The sequence below is a fragment of the Miniopterus natalensis genome, chromosome 11, assembly GCF_054644295.1.
Source record: "Miniopterus natalensis isolate mMinNat1 chromosome 11, mMinNat1.hap1, whole genome shotgun sequence".
Classification (NCBI taxonomy): Eukaryota; Metazoa; Chordata; class Mammalia; order Chiroptera; family Miniopteridae; genus Miniopterus; species Miniopterus natalensis.
Window position 1 is genome coordinate 77,517,701 of NC_142091.1, and position 27,218 is coordinate 77,544,918.

At 66.5% G+C, this 27,218-nt stretch overlaps 1 protein-coding gene across 1 annotated transcript; it reads right to left on the reverse strand.

Annotated features, from left to right (window-relative positions):
- Positions 1 to 25,369, reverse strand: MUC5AC (mucin 5AC, oligomeric mucus/gel-forming). The gene is made up of 50 exons (XM_087822317.1): positions 25,297 to 25,369; positions 24,285 to 24,359; positions 23,671 to 23,730; positions 23,196 to 23,457; positions 22,781 to 22,895; positions 22,404 to 22,494; positions 21,428 to 21,537; positions 21,089 to 21,302; positions 20,869 to 20,994; positions 20,527 to 20,644; positions 20,193 to 20,331; positions 19,935 to 20,045; positions 19,399 to 19,468; positions 19,156 to 19,293; positions 18,900 to 19,064; positions 18,495 to 18,589; positions 17,967 to 18,093; positions 17,522 to 17,777; positions 17,357 to 17,409; positions 16,720 to 16,820; positions 16,341 to 16,492; positions 16,044 to 16,182; positions 15,837 to 15,950; positions 15,491 to 15,670; positions 14,147 to 14,386; positions 13,796 to 13,952; positions 13,165 to 13,293; positions 12,791 to 12,953; positions 12,400 to 12,443; positions 12,118 to 12,306; positions 10,964 to 11,548; positions 7,481 to 10,438; positions 7,011 to 7,219; positions 6,311 to 6,485; positions 5,822 to 6,072; positions 5,357 to 5,540; positions 4,759 to 4,966; positions 4,088 to 4,266; positions 3,714 to 3,801; positions 3,523 to 3,626; positions 3,328 to 3,359; positions 2,771 to 2,942; positions 2,321 to 2,419; positions 2,036 to 2,073; positions 1,693 to 1,815; positions 1,503 to 1,601; positions 1,101 to 1,220; positions 839 to 902; positions 640 to 754; positions 1 to 268 (listed from the first exon to the last, which is right to left on the reverse strand). The coding sequence occupies exons 1-50, from the start codon at positions 25,367 to 25,369 to the stop codon at positions 1 to 3; spliced, it is 10,077 nt and encodes a 3,358-aa protein (XP_087678443.1).
- Between the last annotated feature and the right edge of the window lie 1,849 nt (positions 25,370 to 27,218).

Below are 27,218 nucleotides of genomic sequence, written 5' to 3' on the forward strand. Positions count from 1 at the left end.
TCAGGCCACGGGCGGGGCGCGGGCCCCCCAGCTCCGGCGCGCGCGCTCCGCGTCCTGCAGGGGCGCCTGCTCGGGGGCGCGGCCCGGGCCCGCGGGGGCGTCGTGGGCGTCGCAGCGCCGGCCCACGCAGCCGCACTCCTCCACCTGCGTGAGGCTGAAGGCCCGGCGGGACCCGTCCGCGCAGCGCAGCGTCACGGTCCTGGGCGCGGCCCGCAGCTCCTGGCAGCAGCGGCAGGTGCGCTCCAGCGCGTTGGCCTCCAGCGAGAACCTGCGGGGGGGCCGCTCAGCGCCGGGCCGAGCGCGCCCAGCACACCGCGCGCCGGGCCCCCGCCCCGGCCTGTCTCCAGGCTGGGGCGCGCACTGCAAGGCCAGGGCGACACTGCGTCCTGGGGCGCAGGACACTGAGGCACCTGGTTCCAAGCAGCGTAAGGGCCTGCGTGTTTAACCCCAGGCCCAGCCCCTCGGTCCACTTGGGGTAGTAGTGACCGCTCCCTGCCCCTTCCTGTCCCTCCCTGTCCCTCCCTGTCCCTTCCTGCCCCTCCCTGCCCCTTCCTGCCCCACCCCTTGTCTGCAGACACGGAGCCCTGGCAGCCCATGCCCTGGGGGAGCGGTGGCACCCGCCGCGGGGGGCTCACGTACATGGAGGTGGTGTCCCCGCAGTTGCCCTGGCAGTAGGCCAGGCGCACGGGCCCCGGGGAGCTGCAGCCCTGCAGCCGGATGACCTGGTGCTTGTGGTAGACGGCGCAGGTGGACCCTGGGGAGGGACGGGAGGCATGCTGGAGGCCTGGGCTGGACCGGCTCGCCCCTCCCCGCTCCCCTCACAGGTAGGCCCCCTCACGGTTCTGGGTTGGGGGCTGGGGACAGGAGAGGCAGCAGCCATCCTCGCTCAACCGAGCCTGGTCCTGCACCAACAAAGGGGGGGCCGTTAGTGCCAGAGAAGCCCACACGGCAAAGGGGACCGGGACATGGGGCGAGATTCAGATGGGAGTGGACAGCGCCCAGAGCAAGAGGGTGGCGGCCCTGCCAGCCCCGCGGCTGACCACAGCTCCCCACCCCATCCACACGGAGCAAGGCTGGGTGGGTGGGCTCCCAGAACTCACCACAGGGCAGCTGAGCGGGGGACACGCCTTCTTTGTGGTCACCACCACCAGCCGGTCCTGGTGCCTCTCACACTCGTGTGTCACACAGTGGTTCCCAGGCTCTGACCAGGACTCCCCAGGCTGCAGGAGGCCCCGCCAATAGGGTGAGCGCCTGCCCCAAGGGTCCCCCAGGTCTCTGCCAGGAGCACGCCTTGCAGTGACATCTCCCCGGCCCAGGTGCACCAGGGTCCCGCCCGCTCAGCCTTGTCACTGTCTTCGCATTGCCTTCCTCACAGGTGAGGGCAGGGGGCTGGCCCTGAGCCTGCCCTCCCCAGGGCTCCTAGGAGTGGCTTTGCCTCCAGCCTGTCTGCAGCCCCTGGCCTGCCCTTCCCAGGACCCACCCCTGCAGTCCCTGCTACTCACATAGAAGAGGCGGGTGGAGCTGTCGCTGGTGTTCATGACGCAGGCCACCTGGACGCACAACCCGCAGCACTGCCCACTCTGCGCCTGGTACTCAAAGCCCTGGGGGGGTGGCACAGAGGGACATGCGGCCTGAGTCCGGGGCGGTGCTGCCTCGGAGGGCTCGGGCATGGGGGTGGCAGTGGGCACTCACCACGGGACAGTGGGTGTTGCAGGTCTGGGTCTCACAGCTGATCCTGAACATGTCCGACTGGGAGCCACCGGGCACCTCACACCTGCACGTCTCGCACAGGCTGGAGGAGACCACGGCGCCTGGCTGGGGGATACAGGGTGGCCAGCATCAGTGAGCTGGTGCCCCTCCCTTCCCAGACATCCCCTCCATGCTTGGCTGACCTGTCCCCCTGGAGCGACCCTCAGGGCCTCTTCCTTAGGAGCAGAGTCCCAAGGCCTCAAGGGCTTGGCTGGGAGAAACCGAGGCTGGGGGCCCCATCGTGTTCAGCACAGAGCTGGGGTCCTGACCTTTGGCTGGTTCTTACCTGGTACAGGGTGCCGTTCACGCTGCAGACAGTCCAGCCTGTAAGAGAGGAGACAACAGGCCTGCAGACCCACTCTCGGGGGCCCTGCACCCCTCCCCTCACCCCTTTCACCCGCCTGCTGCTCCACCTCGCCACCTAGGTCTCCTGAGCACAGAGCCCACGCTCATCACCAGTGGCTCCTTCTAGCTGTGCCCAAGCAAGGCCAGGCTCCCAGCCTGCAGCACCCATGGAAAAGTGCCAGGGACAGGCCTGGCCACTGGCTGGGCCGCTGGCTGGGATACTCACTGCATATTTGGCTTGGGCAGCAGGCCTCATCCTCATAGGTCAGGATCTGGCGGGTACCCTCGGGACAGCTGAGTGTGGGGCAGTGGCTGGTGTTGCAGGCTGCGGGGGGCAGAAGGTGGTGCTCAGACACCTGAGTGTCATCCCCAGGGGTCTCCGAAGTGCTGACTGCCCAGGGGGCAGGTGGTGGGCTCTCCAGGAACAACTGGCCACCCCCAAGGGTAAGGTTTCCAATCAGTCTGGGCCGAGAGCCTGGCCCTCCCACTACACCAGCTGGAATCACCCGATGGGGCCACAGCAGGGGGGTGCTGCCCATCCTCCTTGGTTGTGCCCCCAAGTGCCAGCACTGAGAGCCCCTCACAGGCAAAGCTGGCCAGCCCTGAGCCCGTGTGTGTGTGTGACCCTGGGCAGACATGAGGGCGGTGGCCCATCCCCCACCAGCCCAGGGCTCACCGCAGGTGTACTGGGGACAGCACTGGCCGGCCTCTGGGGCCGCAGGCACAGGCATGAATCCAGGCTCCGCGCAGGCAGGGGGCAGTGGGCAGGGCTGTCTCCTGCAGCTCATGGTCCACGTGCTGGCCTCACAGGTGCACTCCTGGCAGTTGACGCTGACTGTGTGGCCAGACTGCAAGAGAGGCACACCTGAGCCCCAGTCCTCCGTCACCTGCCTGTCCCCGAGGCAGCTTCAGAGGCAGGGGCGCAGGGGAACCTGAGGGAAGGGGCTTTAAAAGTGCAAGTGGTGTCTGAGGCCCCCAGGGGCCCCAGAGATGAGTGGGAGGTGGCTGTGCAGGTGACCAGCCTCCACCTTCAGTCTTAGCAGAGCAGGAGGGGGTCCCAGTGGAGGATGGGCATGGCCAGCACCCATACACTCCTCCAGGGTGGGCACCCACGCATGGAAGCCTCCCCAGTTCTGCTGGGACAGCTGTGTCTCCTTCCCTGGCCTCCCTCTGAGCCTCTGGCACTGAGAGGAAGCCCTGCCCCACTAGCTCCCCACAGTATGTCACACTCACCTCCACAGGCTCCCCGTGGGGCCCCAGGCACCCTGGAGGGAAAGAGATCAAGGTTATTACTGGGCAGCCATAGCTCCCCAGCCTTCAGACCAGGACCCGTGGACCCAGCAGCCACAGAAAGCCCTGGGGTCTCGCTGGGAAGATGTTAGGGTAGAAGGCACACCCAGCAGCCCCAAGCCCGCTGTGGGGACCTACTGGGGCAGCCTGTGGGCACGCAGACGTCCTTGGTTGCGCTGAATAGTGTCATGCCCTCCGGACAGAAGCAGCCTTCCATGATGGGGCTGGCATCCTGAAGGGCCCTGCAGGGGAGCGGAAGGTTGGTCTGGCCCCTGTGCCCCCAACCCTGGGGGTTTTGGGGTGTATGGAAGGGAGTGGCAGGCACGTACATGAGGCTGGCACTGTCACCCTCGTAGCAGTAGGAGGGGTTGGAGGGGCCACAGGGCCGGTACACCTTGTCAGCAGGGCAGGTGAAGGCTGTGTGAGACAGAAGTCACCCCTGAGGCCAAGGGCTCCAGCCAGGAGCGATTCCAAGGCTGTGCTCTGGGCCCCAAGTACCTGGCTGAGTGCTGGACACCTGCTGGGGGCCTACAGCCTAGAAGCCGGCCCCTCGGGCCCCACCCCTGGGGTCTGGGCCCAGTTGCCCCAGCCTGGATGCCCTTCCTTTCTCTCCTGGAACCATGTGCCCTGGCCTGGGGTCAGCCCCTTTTCTCCTCTTCCAGGAAGCCCACCGACTGCTGCTGCCTGGTGGGTGGGCACTCACGGCAGGTGTTGTTGGTCTGGCCCCTCCAGTCAATGCACACTCCTTGGGACACGCAGAGCGAGGCATACAGCTCCAGGCCTGAGCACACCACGTCTGCGTTGGTCATGTGGCAGTGGTCGAACACACAGCCTTGGTAGTAGGGCATTGGGGGGATCACGGCATGGCACAGCTCGAAGATGCTACGGCACAGGGACACAGGTTCGTAAGGCAGCCTTGCATCCAGCTGCCAGGCTCAGGGTTCCCCTGGAGAAGTCCCCCAGGAAGGGGCTGCTGAGCCCACCCGAGTGCCAAGTGCCCTGGGGTCTGGACAATCTGGTGGTGGCACTGCCGTTTCTTTCTGCAAATTCCCCACTGGGCTCCCTGTCACCCTGCAAACCTGAACGCTGACTTACACACAGATCCACAGTGTGCCCGCCACCAGCCCCACTGCCCGCCAGCCCCACTCACGAGCCCTGCGCAGCCCTGCGCCCGGCATTCAGCAGGCATGTCTCTGCTTGGAGCCTGTGGACGGCCACTCGTGGCCTACACCAGGGAGGGTCCCAGAGGCAGCTGTCCTCTCCACTGGTCTCCACCTCCCTCCGGAGCCCCTGCAGGCCCGCTTCTTCCCACCAGCCCCAGAGGGTGGGGTCAGCAGAGCAGTCCTCCCCCCACAACTGCTCCCAGAATCTCACTCGCTCAGAATCAGTTGGCAGATTGGTGAGGGCGGGCACGGGGCAGGCGGGGCCGAGGGCTTAATGGCAGGGGTCGTCGGAGGAGGCCCATGGCAGAATGGCTGGTCCGGGTTTGTCACCTTCCAGTGCCCGGACATGTCAGAGCAGGAGGCCACCACCGCCCCCCCAGGGAGGCGGCATTCATCCTTCAGGTCATTGGTACAGGTGCCTGGGGGGGGGGGGGGCTGGAGTCAGGCTGCTGGGGATGGAGAGCCACTCCCACCTTCGCGTGGGCCAGTGTCCCCAAGCTGCACTGGAAGAGTCCCCTGACCGCCCTGTGCTTCCCTTTCCCCCAGGAAGCCTGACCCTGGGGCAGTTCCCGAGGACGGGCAGCGTGGGCCTCAGGTGTCCCTGGGGCAGTTCCCGAGGACGGGCAGGCGTGGGCCTCAGGTGTCCCTGCAGGCTCCGTGCGCCGACGGCGGCTGCACCCCTGCGGAGCATGACCCCCACCCGCTCCAGGGACTCGCCGAGGCCGAGCCTCTCGCACTGGACACTGTCGGCAACACCGAATGACCAGGGAAGGGGCTGGGCCGGGGAGCCGGGGGCGGGGGGCGCTCACCGCACTGCCCCTCCGTGTTGTTGGCGAACTTGCTGAAGGGCACCTCCACCGAGAAGAGCAGGCCGGTGAACATGACGCGGACGCCGATCTCGGGGATGGTCACGTACATCTTGATGCCCACTTGGGACACGACGACGCCGCCTTTCGCGAAGCCGGGGCTGACCACTTGGTTGTTGAAGACGATCTGAACCGGGCGACGCGCGGGGAGCCGGGAGGGCCGGCGTCAGCCGCCGCCCCGCCCACTCGGCCGCGGGCCCGCCTCATTGGCCATCGCCCCGCTCTCCCCGCCCACCCAGCGCGCGGGCCCGCCTCATTGGCCATCGCCCCCATCCGCCCTCGCCCCGCCCACCATCTCCTGGGCCCACCTCATTGGCCGTCCCCCCTCGCCGCGCCCGCCCCGTGGCCAGAGCCCATCTCATTGGGCGTCGCCCAGCTCTCCCCGCCTACCCAGGGGCGGTGCCCCACCTCATTGGTCATCACTCCGCGGACCGGCTTGCGCGTCAGCACCACGCGCTCCCGCCGGTACTCCACGACGATGGACTGCGGGCAGGAGAGCCCGTCCTGGGAGCCGCAGAAGTAGTTGTCGATGAGCACGCGGAAGTGGCCGTACACGGGCACGATCTGCTGCACCAGCACGTAGGTGCAGTTGTCCAGGAAGGTGTAGTAGGTGCCGTCAAAGGTGATGTAGTGGGGGTCGCCCCAGCCGCTGCACACGCCTGCGGGCAGGAGGAGGGGCCTCAGCGGGCGGCGGCGCCCGGGCCCTCCCGGAGGGCACGCCCGTCCCGGGCACCAGGGGGAGCCGGCGAGGCCCCGGCCGGCGGCCCTGGCATCACCCGCGGAGGCGCTGCAGGAGGCCTTCTCCACGCGGCTCGGCCCGGGCACCGCCCGCTGCTGGGAAGTCCTTCCTGGTGTCTGACCCGAGCCCCTGCCCGCCCGCCCGGCTCCCTGGCTCACACTGGCATTGGTAGTGCAGGCAGCAGCCGTCCTCGTCGGCCACCTTCACGGCAGGGTAGCCGTTGGCGCAGGTTGGCACCTGCACCTCTGGGCATGGGCGCGGCTGCAGGGTGATGACGTTGTTGCCCTCGCAGGTGGCCTGAGAGCAGTTGGGCATGGCCCAGGTCTCTCCTTTCTGTGGGAGCAAAGACAGCTGCAGGCACCCGCCCGCCGGGCCACCCCCAGGATGCCCCTGGGCGCCCAGGGCCTGTGATGCCAGGCGGAGTCCCCAAGAGAACAGCCATCAGGGAACAGGGATAGGGCCAGGGCCTTTGGGTCCAGCCTGGGTGCCAGGCCTCCCCACCCCTACCCTACCGAGTGCCGAGTGCCAGGCTGGCTAGGAGGGTCTCCCAGGGGTGTGAAGGTTGCCCCTCCCCTCTCTACCCTGCTCCCCACACATGGGCTCCCTGGGCTCCACTCCTGGTCCGCGGCCCTGACCCCACACACCCTCCCTGACTGTCAGGCATTGTCCAGAGCACCAACCACCCTCTCTAGACCCCTGTCACCTGCAACCAGGAGAGTCTCCACTCTGGCCCCACACTCCCAGTGTTCAGCCCAAAAGGCCCAGTTGTCGCCCACTGAAGCCACAGCCTAATTGGAAGGAGGCTGAGGTCCCCACACCAGCCCCGGAACCCCCAAGAAAGGCGGGAAGGGGAGTTACCGTTCTTGGGGGGACCGCGTTGGGGCATCCTGGTGTAGTGACGGGCACAGGGGTCGAAGGGGAGGAGCCAGGTGGAGAGGTCACGGGCGTGGGAGGTGGTGTGCTGGTGGGACAGGTGTCATCAGTCTGCCGTACCACGTGGCAGTCCAGGCTGCACACGGCATAGTAGCAGTGGCCGTCGAGGTCAGCCTGCTGATATATGATGGACCCTGCAAGACAAAGGGACAGGGCGTTAGGGGTGCAGTGCTGGGAAGGGGCACAGCAGGGACTGACCAAGCACATGGCCCACTGCAGGGCTGATCTGGTAGGTGGCCTTCCCACCAGATATCGATGGAATAAATGCTTAAAGACAGCTATGGTGAAGCCATGATTACAGAGACAAGGGCCTCTCCCCTTCACACTGTGGCTTTCTGTGGAAGGGGCCCTGATGACAGGGCAGGACAAACCACAACCAGGCAGACATCACGTACCTGCAGGATAGAGCTTGTCAGACACGCTGCAATAGCACCTTGGGGCAGACGGCACTGCCGAGCTGGGTGAGGTCACAGTAGGAGCCACGAAGGGGGACTCTGTGGTGGGCAGGTACTTGGTAGAAGTCACATAGGGGGTCACAGAAGTCTGAGGGCAGCCTTCTCGGGGCTCACAGCACAGCACGCGGACCTCATAGTTGAAGCACATCTTGAATTTGCCCACCTGGTCTCGGTTGTGGCACACCAGGCCCACGTCGGGGCTGCACTGCACCACCTGGCCCAGCTCGTCAATGCCGACCTCGGGGTGGTTCTCGGCTCGGCACTCCAGGTGGGTGATGTACTCGGGCCGGCGGCAGATTTTCTCTCCACTTTCGACGATGTTGCTGTAGGTTTCTCGGTCTCCTCCGTGGGGCCCGGGGGACGGGAAGTCCACGTCGAACCACTTGGTCCAGGTGCACTGTCTCTGGCAGTTGGTGGTCCCGGGTGTGGGGTGGGTCGTCTCAGGTACAGGAACAGGGGTTGTGGTGGTTATGGGAGCAGAGGTGGTGCTGGTTTTCGACACAGAGGTTGTGCTGGTTTCTGGCACAGAGGTTGTCTGGATTTTGTGCACGGAGGTTGTGCTGGTTTCTGGCACAGAGGTTGTCCTGGATGTGGCCACGTGGGATGTGGTCTCAGTAGGACTGGTGATGCTCACACTCGGGGTGCTGGGTACTGTGACTGGTTCGAAGGTAGGGCAGCCTTCTCGGGGCTCACAGCACAGCACGCGGACCTCATAGTTGAAGCACATCTTGAATTTGCCCACCTGGTCTCGGTTGTGGCACACCAGGCCCACGTCGGGGCTGCACTGGACCACCTGGCCCAGCTCGTCAATGCCGACCTCGGGGTGGTTCTCGGCTCGGCACTCCAGGTGAGTGATGTACTCGGGCCGGCGGCAGATTTTCTCTCCACTTTCGACGATGTTGCTGTAGGTTTCCAGGTCTCCTCCGTGGGGCCCGGGGGACGGGAAGTCCACGTCAAACCACTTGGTCCAGGTGCACTGTCTCTGGCAGTTGGTGGTCCCGGGTGTGGGGTGGGTCGTCTCAGGTACAGGAACAGGGGTTGTGGTGGTTATGGGAGCAGAGGTGGTGCTGGTTTTCGACACAGAGGATGTGCTGGTTTCTGGCACAGAGGTTGTCTGGATTTTGTGCACGGAGGTTGTGCTGGTTTTTGGCACAGAGGTTGTCTGGATTTTGTGCACGGAGGTTGTGCTGGTATCTGGCACAGAGGTTGTCCTGGATGTGGCCACGTGGGATGTGGTCTCAGTAGGACTGGTGATGCTCACACTCGGGGTGCTGGGTACTGTGACTGGTTCGAAGGTAGGGCAGCCTTCTCGGGGCTCACAGCACAGCACGCGGACCTCATAGTTGAAGCACATCTTGAATTTGCCCACCTGGTCTCGGTTGTGGCACACCAGGCCCACGTCGGGGCTGCACTGGACCACCTGGCCCAGCTCGTCAATGCTGACCTCGGGGTGGTTCTCGGCTCGGCACTCCAGGTGAGTGATGTACTCGGGCCGGCGGCAGATTTTCTCTCCACTTTCGACGATGTTGCTGTAGGTTTCTCGGTCTCCTCCGTGGGGCCCGGGGGACGGGAAGTCCACGTCAAACCACTTGGTCCAGGTGCACTGTCTCTGGCAGTTGGTGGTCCCGGGTGTGGGGTGGGTCGTCTCAGGTACAGGAACAGGGGTTGTGGTGGTTATGGGAGCAGAGGTGGTGCTGGTTTTCGACACAGAGGATGTGCTGGTTTCTGGCACAGAGGTTGTCTGGATTTTGTGCACGAAGGTTGTGCTGGTTTCTGGCACAGAGGTTGTCTGGATTTTGTGCACGGAGGTTGTGCTGGTTTCTGGCACAGAGGTTGTCCTGGATGTGGCCACGTGGGATGTAGTCTCAGTAGGACTGGTGATGCTCACACTCGGGGTGCTGGGTACTGTGACTGGTTCGAAGGTAGGGCAGCCTTCTCGGGGCTCACAGCACAGCACGCGGACCTCATAGTTGAGGCACATCTTGAATTTGCCCACCTGGTCTCGGTTGTGGCACACCAGGCCCACGTCGGGGCTGCACTGCACCACCTGGCCCAGCTCGTCAATGCTGACCTCAGGGTGGTTCTCGGCTCGGCACTCCAGGTGAGTGATGTACTCAGGCCGGCGGCAGATTTTCTCTCCACTTTCGACGATGTTGCTGTAGGTTTCCAGGTCTCCTCCGTGGGGCCCGGGGGACGGGAAGTCCACGTCGAACCACTTGGTCCAGGTGCACTGTCTCTGGCAGTTGGTGGTCCCTGGTGGCGTGATGACGTGTGTGCTGGGTATGATTTTAGTTGCGGGAGGCACGTGTACTGAGCTGACAGTCCTGTGTTGTGTGGAGGTCGAGGGGATCCCAGTGGTCCAGGTGGCCTGTGTTTGGGGTTTGGTTCTGTGTGGGGTCGGATGTGTGACCTCAGATGTCACAGGTGGGGTGGTCCTTTCTCTGCACACGTCCACCCACTCACAGCACTGGATCCGGATTTGGTAGTTGTAGCAGATGGGGGGCAGCTGGTCCTTGTTCAGGCACAGCAGTCCCAGGCTCCTGTTGCAGACCACGTCCTGCCCCAGCTCCGCCAGTGGGGTGCTCGGGAAACGCTCTGCCCTGCACTCCACGTTGTTGGGCCTTTCACAGAATTTATACCCTTTGGATCTCAGATTCTGAAAAGTGTCGAAATCTCCACTGTTAATACTGGCCTCGGGGTAGCTGCCATCGATCCACTCCGTCCAGCTGCACCACTCTTGTAAACAGGAGATTGCGCTGGGCTGAGGTGAGGTCGGCTCACCTGGGACCTCGGTGGGCCCTGGGGCTGTGGTAGACACAGAGGTTGTGGTGGAAGTAGTCGTTGAAACTGGCATTGGGCTGGGGGTTGAGAGAGTTGTTGTCACAGTTGTAGAAGTGCCTGGAACAGGTGCAGTGGTGCCTGGGGCAGGTGTAGGGGTGTCTGGGACAGGTGCAGTGGTCCCTGGAACAGGTGCAGTGGTCCCTGGGGCAGGTGTCGGTGTGTCTGGGACAGGTGCAGTGGTCCCTGGAACAGGTGCAGTGGTCCCTGGGGCAGGTGTAGAAGTGCCTGGGACAGGTGCAGTGGTCCCTGGAACAGGTGCAGTGGTACCTGGGGCAGGTGTCGGTGTGCCTGGGACAGGTGCAGTGGTCCCTGGAACAGGTGCAGTGGTCCCTGGGGCAGGTGTCGGTGTGCCTGGGACAGGTGCAGTGGTCCCTGGAACAGGTGCAGTGGTCCCTGGGGCAGGTGTCGGTGTGTCTGGGACAGGTGCAGTGGTCCCTGGGGCAGGTGTCGGTGTGTCTGGGACAGGTGCAGTGGTCCCTGGGGCAGGTGTCGGTGTGTCTGGGACAGGTGCAGTGGTCCCTGGGGCAGGTGTCGGTGTGTCTGGGACAGGTGCAGTAGTACCTGGGATGGGTGTAGAGGTACCTGGGGCAGGAGTTTTGCTAGTTGTAGAGGAAGTGGTTGGGCCAGTTGTGGTGACAGGGGCTGGGGAGGCTGTGCTCCCTGTCAGCACAGATGTGGACCCTGGCACGGGGCCAGTGTTGGTTGTCCTGGAGGTGGCAGGAGGGGTGGTCTGGGCTGGGCCATGGGAGGTGGGGCAGGCCCGGGGGGTGCAGCACTGGACCCTGATCTGGTAGTTGTCACAGAGCCCAGACACCTGGTCCCTGTTGTAACAGGTCAGCCCCACTGTCGGGCTGCACTCCACACGCTGCCCCAGGACTTGGAGTGGCACCTCGGGGATGTCCTCAGCCCGGCATTCCACCGCCCTGGGCGCTTGGCAAACTTGGAACCCATGGGCACGGAGGTTGTCCAGCGTGTCGAAGTCACCACTGTCGATGCCCCGTCCTGGACGGCTGACGTCCAGCCATGGTGACCACTGGCAGTCTTCCCCACAGTCTGGGGTAGGGGGAGCGGAGGCCGTCGAAGGCCAAGGCCTGGGGGCTGTGCCCGTGCTCGCCGGGCTCGTGGTGGGCCTGGGGTGCGGGCCGGGTGGACGCGTCGAGCTCACGACTGAGGGCAGAAGAGAAGGCAGAGGGGCCCAGCATCAGAGACCAGCGTTCACCTGGCCCCTGTGTTGACCCTCTTTGCCCACCTGTCTGTCAGCTGCCTGTCTGTCTGTCCATGATGGGCGTCAGTCCCAGGACGTGCCCCATGAACAGCAGGTTGGCACACACAGTGTTAAATAAGCGGGTAAATCTATCTCACTGAAGGGAAGCCTGCTCCCCAAACTTGCCCTGAATGGATCTGGACACGTGGCCCTGATGGCCAGAGTTCTGGGGACTTTTCCCTCTTGGGGGACCCCTGATGAGGCCCTAAGGTGCCCCCAGAAGAGGGTGAGGATCGCAGTGTGGAGAGCAGCAGCCATGATTGGAGGCATTGAGCGTGTCCCCCTCGCAGCCAGCCTGGGGCACCTTTGCTGGCAGCCGCTACCCCGGGGACATCAGCCCCCCCAGGGACACCCAGGGAGGCTGACCCTTCCTGGCTGCAGAGGGGCTGCCCTCTGCCCCTCCCGGGCCCCCTCCCAGTCGATTCCCAGGGCGAGGGGCAGCCCTGCAGGGGGCCCGGCACGCCTGCCCTACCGGCCGGGGGCGTGGAGAAGTAGAAGGTGGTTGAGGGAGCGGCAGTGCTGGCCCTGCAGGCGTGGACCGTCCTCTCGATGGTGCCGCCGGCCCCGCAGCGGGCGGAGATGCAGCCCCCTGTGCCGTCCGTGGTGTTGTAGATGACGTCCCCCGGGCGGAAGTGCCGCCCGTCGTAGGTGCAGACGCAGGCTGTGGGGAGCAGGGCCACCCAGTGGGTCAGGGGTCTGAGGCGTGGTCAGGACCCCAGGACCCCAGACCTGAGGGAGGCCGCCCGCCGCTCACCCTCGGCGTCGTAGGTGCACTCCACGCCGCTCTCGGTGCAGATGCTGCCAACAGAGGGGAGAGGGTGAGTCTGGGGCGCAGGGTGTCCCAGCGGCGGGGGGGTGGCAGGAGCAGCCCCACGGGGGTGCCCTGGGAAGCCTGGGGTCACACCCTCTCAGGGAGTCCCTCCCAGTCAGTGACCAGTGAGCCCCGCTGCTGCTCCTCCGGGATGTCTGCCCTGGGGCGTGGGCGTCAGGCTCAGCCCCACCCCCAGCCCCGTCCTGCGCACCCCCTCCCCTTCACCTTCCAGGCCCCCATCCTGCAGCAGGGTGGCTCTGGTGGCCACTCAGGAAACCCGGGCCACGGAGCCCCCCGGCCCACGTGCTCCTGGCTCCTCGCCGTGGACCCTCACCAGGAGTGGCAGTTCTCGTCCGAGGGCACCACCGCGCCTGGCCGGTACGACTTGCCCTGGACTTGGCAGGGCGGCGGTGGGGGCGGGGACGGGCAGGCGGCCACGCACTGCATGTTGTCCTCATCGAAGATGGGAGCCTCTGGTGGGCACTTCGGGTAGCAGCCTACGCACGGACCGGGGAGACCTGAGTCCCAGCCACGCGGACTGCCCGGCCGCCCCCCTCACGGCCTCGGCACCATCCCCAGCCCTGGGCCTTGCCTGCAAGGCCATGGGGAGCGCCAGGTGGCACCCACAAAGAGGTCAGGGAGAGTCCAGCCCAGCCGAGGGTCCCTGGGTCCCCAGGACAACCCCTCCCAGGCCAGGGGACAGCCCACCTTCCAGGCCTCGCGTGTCGTGCAGGCACTGGCCGCTGGGGTTCTGGCAGGTTCTCATGCAGGGCGCCCCGCAGGGCTGGTAGTGCCACTCGCACTGGCCCTCAGGGTTGTAGTAGTCGCAGAACAGGGCTGCAGGTGCAAGGACACGCTCAGAGGGGCTGGCACTCACCCGGAGCCAGCCTCCCAGCAGCCCCAGGGAACGGCGCCCTTGGAGGGACAGGCCAGGGCCACCCGCTTGCCCAGCAGGCTCCCCTGCACCCTGATCTTTGACCAAGTCCTGTGGGCTGTTCTGAAGCTTCTTCCCTCCCATGACCCCTGCACGTGGCCTTGGAGGGCGTGGGCCTAGAATTCTGTGGCTCGGATGGGCATGGGGAAGGTGGCCAGCTCAGGGCCCCCCTGCTTCTCAGAGGCACCACTGCCCGGGCTGGGCACTTGGTCACAGCAGCTCCCCAGCTACGTTGCCCTCTGGCCAAACTCCGTGTGTGCTGGAAGGGGGTGGTGTGGGGGGCTCTGCAGACCCCTCGGTTCCAACAGTTTCTGCCACACCTGCCATCTCTCCATCAGCAACACATCCCCCCATTTTCCTTTCAAACGCACCCCAGCCCTCCCGCGGGTAAGCGAGTGAACTCACGGCAGATGCTGGGGGTGCGCCAGGACACGCACGCGCCCGCCTCGCGGCAGGCCTGGGCGTAGGCGGCCACGGCTGTGCAGAAGCACTCGCAGTCACCTCCCGAGTCGCAGGCGCACGCGTCGCTCACGCAGGCCTCGTAGTATTTGGCCGGCTCCACCTGTGGGGGATAGGTCTCAGGTTCCGGGGACCTCACCCCGTGGGCTCTCAGGGGTCAGGCCCGCGGTGTGGAGCTCAGGGACAGCAGATGCGCCCACAGGCCGGTCCTAAGGGTGCCCCCCCCCCCAGCAGGGTGACCCCGGCCCCCTGACTTCCGCTCCTTCCTCCCCAGGCCCTCGAGGGAGGCCCGCGTACATGGGCGTGGCAGGCCGCGAAGGTGGGGCTGTTGATGAGGCTGCACTGCTTCTGCGCCCAGGACTTGCGGTAGGGGTTGGCGGTGCAGGGGTCCCTGGGGGCCGGGGCATCAGGGCAGGTCGGGGAGAATTTCCAGCTGTTGCCAAACTCCAGAGCGTCGCCCACCACGGACTGGCTCCGCGTGGTGAAGTCGTTGACGGCGTTGTCGTCGAAGTTCCCGCACAGCCCGCAGACCTTCCCCTGCAGACGCAGAGAGTGGTGGGGGCTTCAGGGCAAGCACGAGAGGGGCCAGAGCCCCCTTCCCTGCCCCTGACCCCCAGACCCCACCCTACCCCAGGAGGAGGAAGGGGGTGCCTGAGTCAGGGAGTGGCCGTCAGCCACCCCGTGCACAGCCCCCCTCTGGGCAGGGGCCCCTGGTGCTGTGCCCGAGCCTCTCCTGGGGGACAGGGGTGTCGGTTAAACAGTGTCCCCCAAAGACAGTCTCAGGTCCTGACCACAAGGGCCCGTGAGTGTGGTCTTATGTGGAAATAGGGGCCCTGGCCCTGGCCGGTGTGGCTCGGTTGGTTGGGCGTCATCTGTACGCCAAAAGGTTGCTGGCTTGGTTCCCGGTCGGGGCACGTGCCCGGGTTGCGGGCTCGATCCCCAGTCGGAGGGGACGCAGGAGGCAGCCGATCGATGCTGTTTCTCATCGATGTTTCTCTCTCTCTCCCCCTCTTCCTTCCTCTCTCTAAAGTCAATAAAAACACATTTTTTAAAAAAGGAAAGAAAGAAATAGGGTGTCTGCGGATGAGATGAAGTGAAGGTGAGGCACCCTGGGTCGGGATGGGTGGGTCCCGTGACTGGGGTGCTCGGAGGGGGGACAGGACAGGGAAGCCCTGTGTGGTCACGGAGGCACAAGCGGGGTGATGTGGCCACAAGCCCAGGAGCCCTGGTGGCCCCAGAGCCCTCGGAGGGAGCCAGCCCCGCGACACCGGGACCGGACTTCTGGCTCCAGAACCGTGAGAGAAGGAGCCCCCCTGTGTCCTGATGTGTTCGGGCAGCCACAGGACCCTGCCACCCACAGCACAGGGTCCCCACTGCCCACCTCCCCGGGGGCGAGCCCAGGCCAATCTCTCCTCTCTGTCTGTCTGTCCCTTTCTGTCTTCATCTCTCTCTCTCTGGCTCGCTCTGTCTTTGTCTCTCTGTCCCTGTCTCTGTCTCTTCTCTGTCCCTCTCTGTGTCTCTCTGTCTCTGTGTCTCTCTGTGTCTCTGTCTCTGTCTCTCTGTCTCTTTCTCCCCCACCTGCGCCCCCTGCTTTCCCCCTTGGTCTGGGGCGAGAGCGGCGGCAGGCGAGCGGGGCCTCACCTTGAACTCAGGGCTGAGTCTGAGGAAGATGCTGGTCTTCTTGTCCCACAGCAGCACCAGGCCGGCCTCGGTGTCCACCACCAGGTAGATGCCCACCTGGCGGATGGAGTAGGGCGCCTCCTGCCCCGCACCCTTCTCGATCACCTCCACTTGCCCGTCACTCAGCTTCAGCTCGTAGCCCTGCGTGGGGAGGGGTCGCTCAGAGCCTGGCGAGGGCGCCAGGCCACCTCCCGGGAGGGTCTGCCGGCCCTGCGGTGCCGTCCTGGCTCAGCCTCGGGGGTTCGGCCTTCCTGGGGTTCCTGGAGCCTCCCGGGGGTGCCCCGGCCCCACCCGGCGCCCCACTCACCCCCAGGAAGATCTTGATGGCCTTGGAGCAGGTGGTCCCCGTGGTGCCACAGGGGACGTTCTCAGTGACGACACGGAAGGCATCCTGGGCACTGCCGTTCCCACCGCAGTGGTCCTGTGGCGACAAAGAGGGTCCGTCCACTCGCCCTCCAAGAGGAGGGGGACAGGACTGGGGGCGGCGCCGCGGGCCCGTGGGGGCGGGGCCCACCTGCAGCAGCGTGTACTCGCAGTCCCCGTTGAAGCTGTAGCGCTGCCCGTCGAAGGTGAGGTAGTGGCCGTCCCCGTACACGGCGCAGGTGGCCAGGCAGGGCCGGTCGGTGCACTGCCACATCCTGCTCTTACAGGTGCTGGGGGGAGGCGGCAGTCAGGCCCAAGCGGGGGCGGGGCGGGGACTGGGCAACCCCTCGGCCACTCCGGGGGCCTGTCAGGTGCCAACTGGGGTGCAGCCCGGGCCCCAGGCCTCGTGGCTGGGGTGCAGGCCCCGCTGCAGGAGTGCCCCACGTACCAGGTGTTGCAGCCCACGCGGATGGCCTGGCCGGCCTGGTAGCTGGCCTCGTTGTGCACGCAGGGACAGCGGGCCGCGTCGATACAGCCGCCCTCGCCGTCCGCCACCAGCCCGTCGGGACACACGCAGCCGGGCACGCACTGGGGGCTGTACTGTGGGCGGGCAGACACACTCAGTGGACACGGCATGAGGGTGGAGGGTCCCCTGAGGCCGGCAGTGGGGCCCTTGCCCTGCCCGGTGGCCTGTGTGGGGCCACAGGACCGCGGGCTCAGCGAGCCCTCAGGCAGGGGCCCTTCCGGGACCAGCCTGGGCGGACATCTCCACAGGCACCCACAAGGGCCAGGCAGGTATGGGGTTACTGGGGGTCGTGGTCACTCACACAGTCCATGTCCAGGGTGTGGCAGCTCTTCTGGCAGCCCGCCCCGGCGTCCCCGGGCGTGGCGTTTCGGCAGTCCACGTAGACCATGGGCGGGGCACAAGCTGCAGAAGGAGGGGCTGGTCAGGGGCCCACCCACTGCATGCTCAGCACTTGGGTTTCCCTCCAACCCAGCCTGTAGTGTGTGTGCATATGTGCGTGTATGTGCATGTGTGTGCACATGTGCAGGTGTGTGGTGCGTGCATGTGTGTGCAGTGTGTGTGAGCGTGCTCTGTGTGTGCGTGCGCAGCATGTGTGTGTGTGTGGTGTGTGTGCAGCATGTGTGTGTGCAGCATGTGTGTTGTGGTGTGTATGAGCGTGCTCTGTGTGTGTGTGTGTGTGCAGCATGTGTGTTGCGGTGTGTATGAGCGTGCTCTGTGTGTGTGTGTGTGTGCAGCATGTGTGTGTGCGGTGTGTATGAGCGTGCTCTGTGTGTGTGTGCACACCCTGCCACGCCCTCACTGAGCCCCAGGGCAGGGGCTGCCTGACCCAGACGCTGATCTGCACCCACCGCATGCTTACCTGGGGGCGTTTAACCCTAAAGTTTCACAGGAAGATAACCAACGCCCCCCCCTTCCTCCCACCCTCCTTCCTGGCTTACCTGGGTTGGGGGTGTGGCCTCCGATGCAGGTCAGTGTGCCCTGGGTGCAAGTGCTGTGAGGAGAGGGTGGTCAGAGGGTCTGGCCCGCCCACCTGCCCCACCTGCCCACCTGCCCCTCCTGCCCTCCTGCCCCACCTGCCCCTCCTGCCCTGCAGGGGCTCTTACCAGACAGCCCCACTCTCGTGCACAGACTCCCCGTTGGGGACCACGGAGCCCCCGTGGTAGCAGGGACACCTGGTGGCAGGCACACACTTGCCCGTGTTGTCCAGGAAGGTGCCATGGGGGCAGGTGCAGCCGTCCACGGGCACAAAGCTTATGCTGCAGGTGGGGTCCTCGCTGCTCAGGGCTTGGCAGGTGGGCTGGCAGGTGCTGATGTGGTAGTGGTAGGTCATCGACTTGGGGCAGGTGTCCATGGGCTTTGCTGCAGGCGCCAGGAAGGGGGCGGCTCTCAGGACAGCCCCCCGTCTCCGGCCGCCGGCTCCCCATCCCGACTAAGCCCGCCCTCCTGCGCAGGGTCCCAGGGCCCCCTGGCCTCTGAGCCTGGTGCCGGGGCCCGGGGCCCGGGGAGCGTGTCCTCCAGCCCCTGGGGTTGCCCGGCCCGCACACTCACTGCAGACGCCGGCCCTCCAGCCGCTGAGCAGCACGCCCTTGGCGGCGCAGGCGCGGACGTAGGCGGACAGGGCCGCACACAGGCAGTCCTCGCTCCTCTCACAGTTGCACGTGTCGAACAGGCAGTTCTGGGGACAGGGCGTCGGGCGTCAGGGCCCCAGCGCACACACGGCGAGCGTCCCCCACACCGCCCGCCCCCGTCTGCTCGAACCCGCCCTCAGCGGAACACGCAGACGGCACTCGAGCCAAGGACCTCGGCTCCGTGTCTCTGTGACCCAACAGCTCCGGCCCCGCCTGCTCGGCCTCGGACCCCGGAGCATCTTGGCCGACACCGACCCACTATTTGGACCCTGGGCCTGTCACAGGGCTGGAGGCTGGGGACGAGCGAACGAAGGGATGGGCCAGGGGCAGGGAGCCAGAGGACCCGTAGGCCCAGACCCCACCGTCGTGGCCCCGGGGACCATGCCCGCCCTCCGGGACCCCGTGCAGGCGGCCATGTGGCCGGAGGGGAGAGGCGGGTGAGCATTACCGAGTAGTAGGAGCCGGGGCTCACGGTGGCGTGGCACTGGGCGAAGGGGCCTTCAGGGTCCGTCAGCTGTGAGCACCAGTGCTGAGCGTACTTCTCTGTGGACAGGAGGAAGGGGGTCAGCGGGCAGGCAGGGGGCACCTTCCTTCTACCCCAAGTTCCCGACGTGCTGGGGTGAGCAGGCCCCCGGCCCCCGCTGGACGCCCCCGCCTGCCTGGGTCTGCAACACGGGGAGAGGGGCCTCCCCCCAGGGCCCTGCCTTTTCTCCCCGGACGCGCCACGGCCGGAAAAATGCGCGTGCTGGCGAGTTGCCTGTTTACCACCTGACGCGCCCCTCCGGACCGAGTGGGCAGCCGGAGCCCAGGCCTGGAGCCTCCCAGCCCAGGAGCGGGCGGCCGCCCCACATACCGTTCTCGACGCTGAGGGAGCAGGGGTCCTCGAAGCTGTTCTTGACGTTGGGGCAGGCGGCCTGGGTCTTCCAGGTGTTGGCGAAGGCGGCGGCCGTGCCCTCCACCACGCCGCTGAGCGTCAGGAAGTCGTCCGCCTGGTTCTGGTTGAAGTTCCCGCAGAGACCTGGGCACGGGGAGGGCCGGTGAGACCCGGGAGCCCCGGCCGCCAGGGGAGGGCTCGGGCTCGGGCACCCAGGACCGCCGGCGCCTCTTACCGCAGGTCAGCCCCCGGAGCTCAGGCGCCAGCCGCAGAAACACCTGCATGGTGGGCACCAGCTGCACGTCCACCTGCAGGCCCAGGGGCGTCTGGGCGACGATGAAAAAGGTGGAGGGTCTGAAGACTGTGACGTTGGCTGTGGACATGAGACGAGGGCGTCAGAGGGGATGTGGGTGTCAGAGGAGGTGACGGTCTCGGCCGGGTCCTAGGAACGGGACCCCAGGGGGGGCAGATGACTCACCCGCAGAGACGGGCAGCTGGGTGTAGATCTGGTTCACAAACACCTCCCCGCTGGCCTTGACCACGACGACCTGGGAGCACGCGGGTGGGGGTCAGGGCCCTACGGTGCCCCAGCCGCCCCAGAGGGGCCTCTGCTCCTGTGATGAGGAGCTGATGACCGTGTCCCCGGGACCCCGAGCTCATCCCAGGTTTTCTACAAGGACTGGGGACTGTGCATTGTTTAAATCAGGTAAAACCTGGAGTGATTTTATAATAGAGATGCCACCACCCCTTCGTGGGCTGGGTGGGGCAGGTGTGGAGGCCCCGGAGCCCACCCGACTGTCCCTCTGGGACGACCCCTCAGAGGACCCACGGGGATGGGTGCTGCGTGGGGCCGGAGCGTCCTGGGGCGAGTGGGGCGGGAGCGTCCTGGGGCGAGTGGGGCCGGAGCGTCCTGGGGCCAGGCCTGGCGCTCGCTGCTGCATCCAGCCCAGGGCTTAGGTAGTGGTCCCCGCCCAGGAGGCCAAGCCCCTCCCCTCCCGTGGGCTCGGGGCTCACCGTCCGGCCCCCGCCCAGGCTCAGCGTCAGGCTCCGCAGGCAGGTCTCGCTGTCGGTCAGTCCGCACTTGCGCAGCTCGGCCAGCACAGTGAAGGCACTGCTGTCACAGGGCTGCGGACACGGGCCCTCAGGCTCTGACCGGCCCGCCCTCCTCCCCTCTTCCCCACCCTCCCTGGAATCCCTGGGGCCCGTCCTGGAAGACGGCCGGGGCTGGGCTGGGGCGGGGAGGGGGGGGGCTGGGTGGGTCCCCAGCTGCACCTTGGCCAGCACGTAGCTGCAGTCCCCGTGCACCGTGTACAGCTTCTCGTCGAACGTGGAGAAGTGGGCACCTCCCAACACCGTGCAGGTGCCCGGGCACGGGACCTCCTGGCAGCCCCACCGGCCTCCGGAGCAGGTGCTGCGAGCAGGGAGAGACCGTGGGCGCCGGCGCGGCGGGCATGTGGCCCCCGCCTCTGCCTCCCCCCGAGGCCCGCCTGCATCGCCGCACAGACCAGGGCCCCACGTGGGAGAGGACAAGCAGCGTCCAGGCAGCAGCCCCAAGCGGGGCCATCCCGGGGCACGGGGGGGTAGGAGGGCGGGACCTGGGTCCTACCAGTTGGTACAGTCTGTGGAGTAGACAGCCCCCGGGGCGTAGGTGGCTCCGTTGTACACACAGGGACACTGGGACACAGGGACACAGCCGGTCTGGCCGATGTCATCTAGCACCATCCCTGCAGAAGCGGACAGGCTGTGTGGCAGGTGCTGGGAGGGCCGTGTCCACCCCGAGAGCATGTGGAGGGGACGGGCCCTCTGCCCCCGGTGGCCCTGCCCCTTGGCCCAGCCGGGTCAAAGGGGCCTTTCCCCTAAGGGGTCAGCGTGGCAGGCCAGCAGCTGGGGACCCGGGACACGGCCGTGTGAGTCTCGGGCGGGGCAGTGCTGGGGGACTCCGGCTCACCCTCCGGGCAGAAGCAGCCGGCCACACAGTGGTCCTCGCAGAGCTGGGAGTGCTCCAGGTTGGAGCAGGTGTCCGCGCAGGGCGAGCCGCACTCCCGGTACTGCATGTTGTGCGGGCACGTCTGGGCTGCAGGGAGGAGGTGGGGCCCGTGTCACATCCGGCCCCCGCCACGGGACCCAGGGCAGGACTGTGACGGGGCAGGGGCGGCCGGGGCACTCACGGCACAGGCCCGGGCCCCGCCAGTCCAGGGGCAGCCCCCCGGCGTGGGCGCACTGGCGCGAGTACTCGGCGAGGGTGTGGCAGACGCAGCGGCTGAAGTCGGCGTGCTCGCAGAGGCAGAGGTCTTGTTGGCAGGCCTGCACGAAGCTGCTGGCATCCACCAGGGGGTGACAGCCCAGGAACCGCTCGCCCATCAAGAGCTCCTCGCAGAGGCCCTGCAGCAGAGCCGGAGCCGGCTGAGTCCGGGCCCCGAGGTCCCCTAGTCCCCAGTCCCCTCACCACAGCCCAGGGACTGGAGGGGCAGGGCCCCCACCACGGGCCCGTCCGCGCTGGGGCTCACCGAGCTGATGGAGCAGTTCGTCGGGGGGGCAGGGGCAGGGTCCTGACATTGCTCCATGGGGCCATCCATCTTCTGCAGGTTCCCAAACTCGACGGGGGTCAGCTTGACGTCTGCAGGAAGCACAGGCTGGGCTTTACAGGTTCCTGGTGCCCCCTCGCCGCCCCCAACACCTGAGGTGTCCTGGCTACGCCTGCCTCCCCCAGGCACACTGCCCGGTTAAGCAGGGCCACACGGGACATTCAAGGGTCTGGAGATGAAGTGAGGAGCCACCAGGCACAGGGCTGAGGCTGGCACGCAGCCCAGAGGGCGGGAGGGTGACCCCGAGCTCCTGCTGACCCTCGGAGCCGGGCCAACCCCACACTGGACCTCCCTGGCAGGACCACTGGACAGTGGGCAGGCTCAGTCCCCCAGGGCTGGAAACCCCTTATAGGTGGTCTTCGTGGGCCTGCGGAGGGGCCCTGGGGATTGTGCAGGTCACACAGAAAGGCCACTGCTTGGTGGCAAAGACTTGAGGACAAAGAGCTGTGATGGTCTAATTTCAGCTGACAGTGTGCTCAGGTTCTACCCATAGCCCAGAGCAACCTCGCCGAGCAAGGGGACCTGCGGCTACGCTGCCAAGAGCATGCTCTGAGCCAGGATCACGCGGGTGCGCATGGGTGCGAGCTGGGATCGTGTGGGTGTGCATGGATGTGTGCATGTGCATGCTAAGATTTTGTGGGTGTGCACGTGTGTATGTGTGCACACTGGGATCCTGTGGTGTGCATGCTGGGATCATGTGGGTGTATCTGTGCACAAATGTGTACATAGCTGTGTGCATGTCTGTGTGCATGTGTGCGTGTACATGTGTGTGGTTGGAGTGCTTGTGGGCGCAGGTGCACACGAGTTGGAGATGTCTGACGGGACCCTGGCCGGCAGCCTTGCAGGGAGCCCAGTGGAAGGAGGGGAGCAGATGGGGGGTGGCATGCCCGGGGCTCACCATGAGAGAGGAACTCGCTGAAGACGGGGACCCCGTTGAAGTCTCCACAGAGCCCGCAGGTCTGGTTGGCGTACTTGGTGTCCAGCTCGAGCTGGAATAAGAGGACACGTCAGACGCCTGACGCCCCCAGGGACATCCAGGACAGAAGGACAGATGAGGGGTGGGAGCCTGACATCCTCCCGGAGGGGCTCAAGGCTGCTCAGAGCAGACCTGGGCACCCCGCAGGGCCACAGACCCAGCAGGGTCCTGTCCAGAGGGGGCGTACATGGGCCCCAGTTCTCAGCTGCATTGTGGGGGGGGTCCACCTCCCCACCACCTCCACCCAGAGCACCTTCCCTCCCTGGGAGGCTGTGGGGTGGCAGGTGCCCCGGACTCACCAGGAGGCTGTCGTCCTGGTTCCACATGAAGACCAGGCCCAGCCGGGCCACCACCTTCAGGTAGCTGGCACTGTGCTCGACCAGGACCCCGGACTGGCTGAAGGGCAGCTGAGTCCTGCGGAGAGAGGGCGGCCGAGGCGTGAGGGGCAGGCGAGGACAGTGCAGCAGGGTGTGGGCCTCGGGCAGCGAGGGTCCTATGGTCATGGATGTGACAAGTTCACCGTGTCACGGACAGGGCCAGCCGGCGTGACAAGGACAGGGGGCCCCAGAGCTCTGGGAAGGGGACACTTCCAGGGACAGGTGGCCACGAGCAGGCCTGGGGAGCACCCCGCCTGGCCCCACTCTCCAGGGTGACCCCACATCTCTCCCATGACCACCCCAAAACGCCCAAGGCCGCCCAGGGGCCCAGACTCACGGGTGGCCGTTGACCAGGACGGAGCCCTTGGTCAGCTCCAGGACCATGCCGTTGAGCTTCATGGTGACCCTGCTTGGGGCAGTGGTGTTGGCCTCCGGGCCTCGCCTCAGCTGGACGTTGAAGTCCTCGTAGGCGGCCCCGCAGTGCGCGGAGAAGACGTAGTTGCAGCGGCCGGGGAAGCGGAAGACGTCGCCGTCGAAGGTCTTGTAGTGGAAGTCGCCCCACGTGCTGCAGACCCGCCCGTTGTGCGCGGGGTTCAGGGCTGTGGGGAGAGCGGCTGGCATGCTGGGGGCACCCCTTCCCCCCAGCACCTGCCCGAGCCTAGGATGTGCTGCCGCCCCAGGGCAAGCACCCGGGGTGGTTCTGCCAGGACCCGAGTGGCCCTTTCCCACCAGGAAAATGGGATCCCCGGTTCTGAGGGAGGAAGACCCCCAAACACAGGGCCCCCAGCCCAGCCTTGTGGGGCCTCACTCACCTCGCACCACAGGGGTGGTCCTCAGAGGCGGGAGGATGGTCACCCCGAGGAGGGAGTCGCCTGCAGGGACAGGGACAGGGACAGGCTGATACGCACACGGCTTTGGTGGACTGGGAGTCTCTGTGCCCAGCAAGGTGTTGGCTCCCAAACCAGCTGGGCGCTCCCAGGACGGGCTCTGTGCCGGCCCATCCCCCTCACACACTCGGGCCAGCAGGGGCTTCGGCCGGCCGGCAGCTTTCCCTCCGACCTTCGGTCCCAGTCACCTGGGCGGTCAGCCCTCCTGCCCGCGTGGCCCAGGAAGCCCTTTGCATGCAGAGGCTCCTTGCGCCCAGAGTCTCAAACACGCCTGGATCCTCCCCACTAGCTGGAGGCAGTCCCAGGGGTGCTGAGACCCGGGCAGGCGAGCGCCGCCCAGCGCCTGCCTCTCCCAGGCCATGAGGACCGCAGGCCATGCCTCCTGCCCCACACGGGCAGTGTGGGCACAAACCTAACCAGAGGCCACCCCCGGCCCCGCCTCCGCCATCATGCGGGGCGTCCCCCAGCCCAGTCCTGGCACCCGAGGTGAGCGGCCCCCTGGGGGGGTGGGGCCGCTCTAACCGGTGGGGCCGACTCACCTCCGGGCCCCTGGGGGACGCGAGGGAGGTGCAGGCGCTCGTCGCTGGGCTCCGAAGAGCCGTGCTGGGCCCAGCCTGTGGGAAGAGGAGGGTCACCGGCCTGAGCGGGGCTGGGCAGGCATGGAGGGCTGGGAGGGGGTCGGGGCTTCTCTCTGTTGGAGCTGGGGGGCTGGTGGTGCTGGGAGGGCCCGCCGGGCCCACGGCTGAGCCATGACTCTCCTCGAGCACCCCTCAGCTTGGTCCTGGAGGATCCCCGGCCCTGACCTGGCGTCTCCAGGACCATTCATTCATTAACAGTGAGTGTCCACCATGGGCCGGGCACCTACGTCCTAGCTCGGGAGGTAGGGACAGAGTGGGCAGCAGCCGCCCAGGGCCGCAGCCTCTGAGGGGTCATTCAGTAAAATGCAGGGGTCCTGACAGCTGGTCAGAAGACCCCCAGGGCTCCCCAAGAAAATTTGGAGCAGGTTGGGGGACCTGGGGGCCAAAAGTGGGGGGAGCTTACTCTAAATGGGGTGCTAGGGCCCGGAGCGGTGGGCTCAGCGTGGGGGAGGCCGGGCAGGCCGGGGGATGGTGAGGTCAGCCCCAAGGCCCCCGAGAACCCCGAGGCTGATTTCTAGGACCCTGAGGGGAGGGTGGGGTTGGGGCAGGGACCCGAGAGCTGTGAGCGGACGGTGACCACAGGAGGGTGAGCTGTGGGGGCCAGGGCTGCCCACTGACCGGCAGGGCGAGCAAGGGCCAGAGACCTGGGCTCCTGCTTCTCCACCTCAGGGTCCAGCAGCCCCGAGAGCCCCACCCCAACCCCAGGACCTGGAAACTGCGAGACGGCTGAAGCCGGGCAGGCCCGAGCTTCCAGAGCTGCCCGTGGACACACTCAGCTTGTCCAGCTGGAGCCAGGACAGGGCCTCCGAGCTGCCTGCTGTCCACCCGGGACCATGGCCATCCCTGGGCTTGGGGCAGGGGCAGGGGCCCCGGGCCAGGGCCAGCCTGGGAAACCGCCTCGCATGAGCCTCACCTGAGTGCTGGGCACAGGCCAGGGCCAGGGCCAGGGCCCAGAGCCGAGCCAGCTTCCTCCGGCCGACACCCATGGCGTGGAGGTGGGGTTGAGAACCCAGGGGCAGCCTCTGAGGAGGGACCTGAGTCGGCAGCAGCCTTTTGTAGCCCCAGAGCTGGCTCCAGCCCCGGTGACTTCACGTGGGTGGGCGGGGCAGGGCCCGTGGTTCCCTTCACCCAGGTAAACAGTGGGCACTGGCTGTGGGCTGGCCGGTGGCCAGAGCCAGGCAGAGATGAGCATGCGTGCCAGGCGGGGGCTGGCTCCCTGAGGGCCCCCCAAATTCGACCTCTGGCGTCCTCCTGCTGTTACCACCCACCGAGAGTTTCTCGGGGCACATGTCTGCACAGCTGGACCCCTGAGTTCCTGGTGCCCAGAGAGGCCACCGGTCTCCTCACCAGGGCCAGCCGCACCCGCACTGGAGAGGGGCTCCGGGGACGGCCCCCCAGTGCGGGACCCTTCCTCCCCTGCAGCCCCAGTCCAAATCTGCCCGCACCCTGGCTGTGCTTCAGGCCCCTGGCCCCTCGCGGGCAGCGGGTAGTGGGCAGCGGGCAGCTCTATGCACTGTGAGCCGGTGGCCCTGAGAGGCAGGGGTGTCTCTGCCCACCTGGTATGATGCCCACTGGCCCCACGCAGGTCTTTGCCCCGATGGGCTCGGCCGATGAGGCACCACAGTGTCTGTGCACCTGGCCCCACCTGGGGAAGCGGCAGCTAAGGGAGCGGGGGGCGGGGCTGGGCTCTGGGATCCGAGGGGCCTCCAAGCTGTTCTGAGAACCTGCTCCCCACTCTCTTAGGACCTGTCCCAAGCTCCTCTGGTCACCTGATTCTCTGTGTCTAAACTGTCCCCTCTCCATGCCCTGACTTGGCCCTGGTACCTGGGATAGAGAGCTCACAGGTCACAGGAGTGTGGGGCTGATGAGTGAGCGAGTGAGTGGATTGGCGAGGGAGCAAACAGGGGAAGGGGTACCCAGGATGGGGGGCATGGGGGCCGGACAGTCTGACCCCTCAGCACAGCTGGGCATCCCTCCCGGCCTTAGACCTGAACCCCAGGCCACCTGATGCTGAGCTGGGCAGAGGCGGGTCCCCAGGGGTGGGCAGGGTGGTCGGGTCTGGCTTGTCTTTAGACGAGTGGACATGGGAACCAGTGCCTGGGGAAGCTCGAGGGTCTGCGGTTAGGGCCAGGACCCCGGCCAAGAGGAGTGTGAGGGACACAGGCCTGTCCTCTTCACACCCCAGAAAGGCAGGGAGGTGACAGGTCAACCAGTGTCCACGCTCCCGGCACTGGGACAGGCCTGAGTCCACGCCACAACCCCTGACCCATCTGAGTCACCAGCCTAACCCTCAGAAGGGCCGTGCCCTGCATGTCCAAGGCTGAGCTGACCCACCCAGGCGGTGGGCACAATGGGCTGCCCAGAGCTTACGGCTCACTCCGAAGACGCTCGCCAGGCCACGCTGGGCTCCTGGTGCTGTAGCTGCCCGGGCTGGCCTTGGGCTGGCCTGGCTGTGCTGACCTTCCTCCTGGAGCCCCACTCAAACCACCTGACACAGGTCACCAGGCCACCCTCCCGTCCCCTGAAAACCTAATCCCGACTGGACACCTCAGGAAGCCCAGGCCTGGTGCTGCTCATGCCGGGGGCTTCCCAGCTCTCAAGGGGCCATGGGGAGGGGTCCAGAGTCAGGAGAGGCGTGGGGCCAGTGACCTGGCCTCAGAGACCAAGGTCCTTCCCCATGACCTCCCGAGCCCACTGGGGGGCAAGGGGTCCCTTCAAGCAGCCTGGCAGCGGCTCTGCCTCCCCTCTCAGGGGCTTCATGCTCCAGGAAGGGTGGTTCAGGAGAAAAGGGGACGCCGGGGTGAGCCGCTGCTTCTCTGAGCCTCAGTTTCCCCA

Bases quoted from the DNA above. Each gene is read 5' to 3' on its own strand.
- MUC5AC (XM_087822317.1), bottom strand. From the start codon at position 25,369: ATGGGTGTCGGCCGGAGGAAGCTGGCTCGGCTCTGGGCCCTGGCCCTG. The intron at 10,439-10,963 runs GTACCTCTACAC...CACCTGTTCCAG, and splicing joins TAGCAAAACTCCTGCCCCAG to GCACTTCTACAACTGTGACA. The intron at 903-1,100 runs GTGAGTTCTGGG...TTGTTGGTGCAG, and splicing joins CCCCGCTCAGCTGCCCTGTG to GACCAGGCTCGGTTGAGCGA.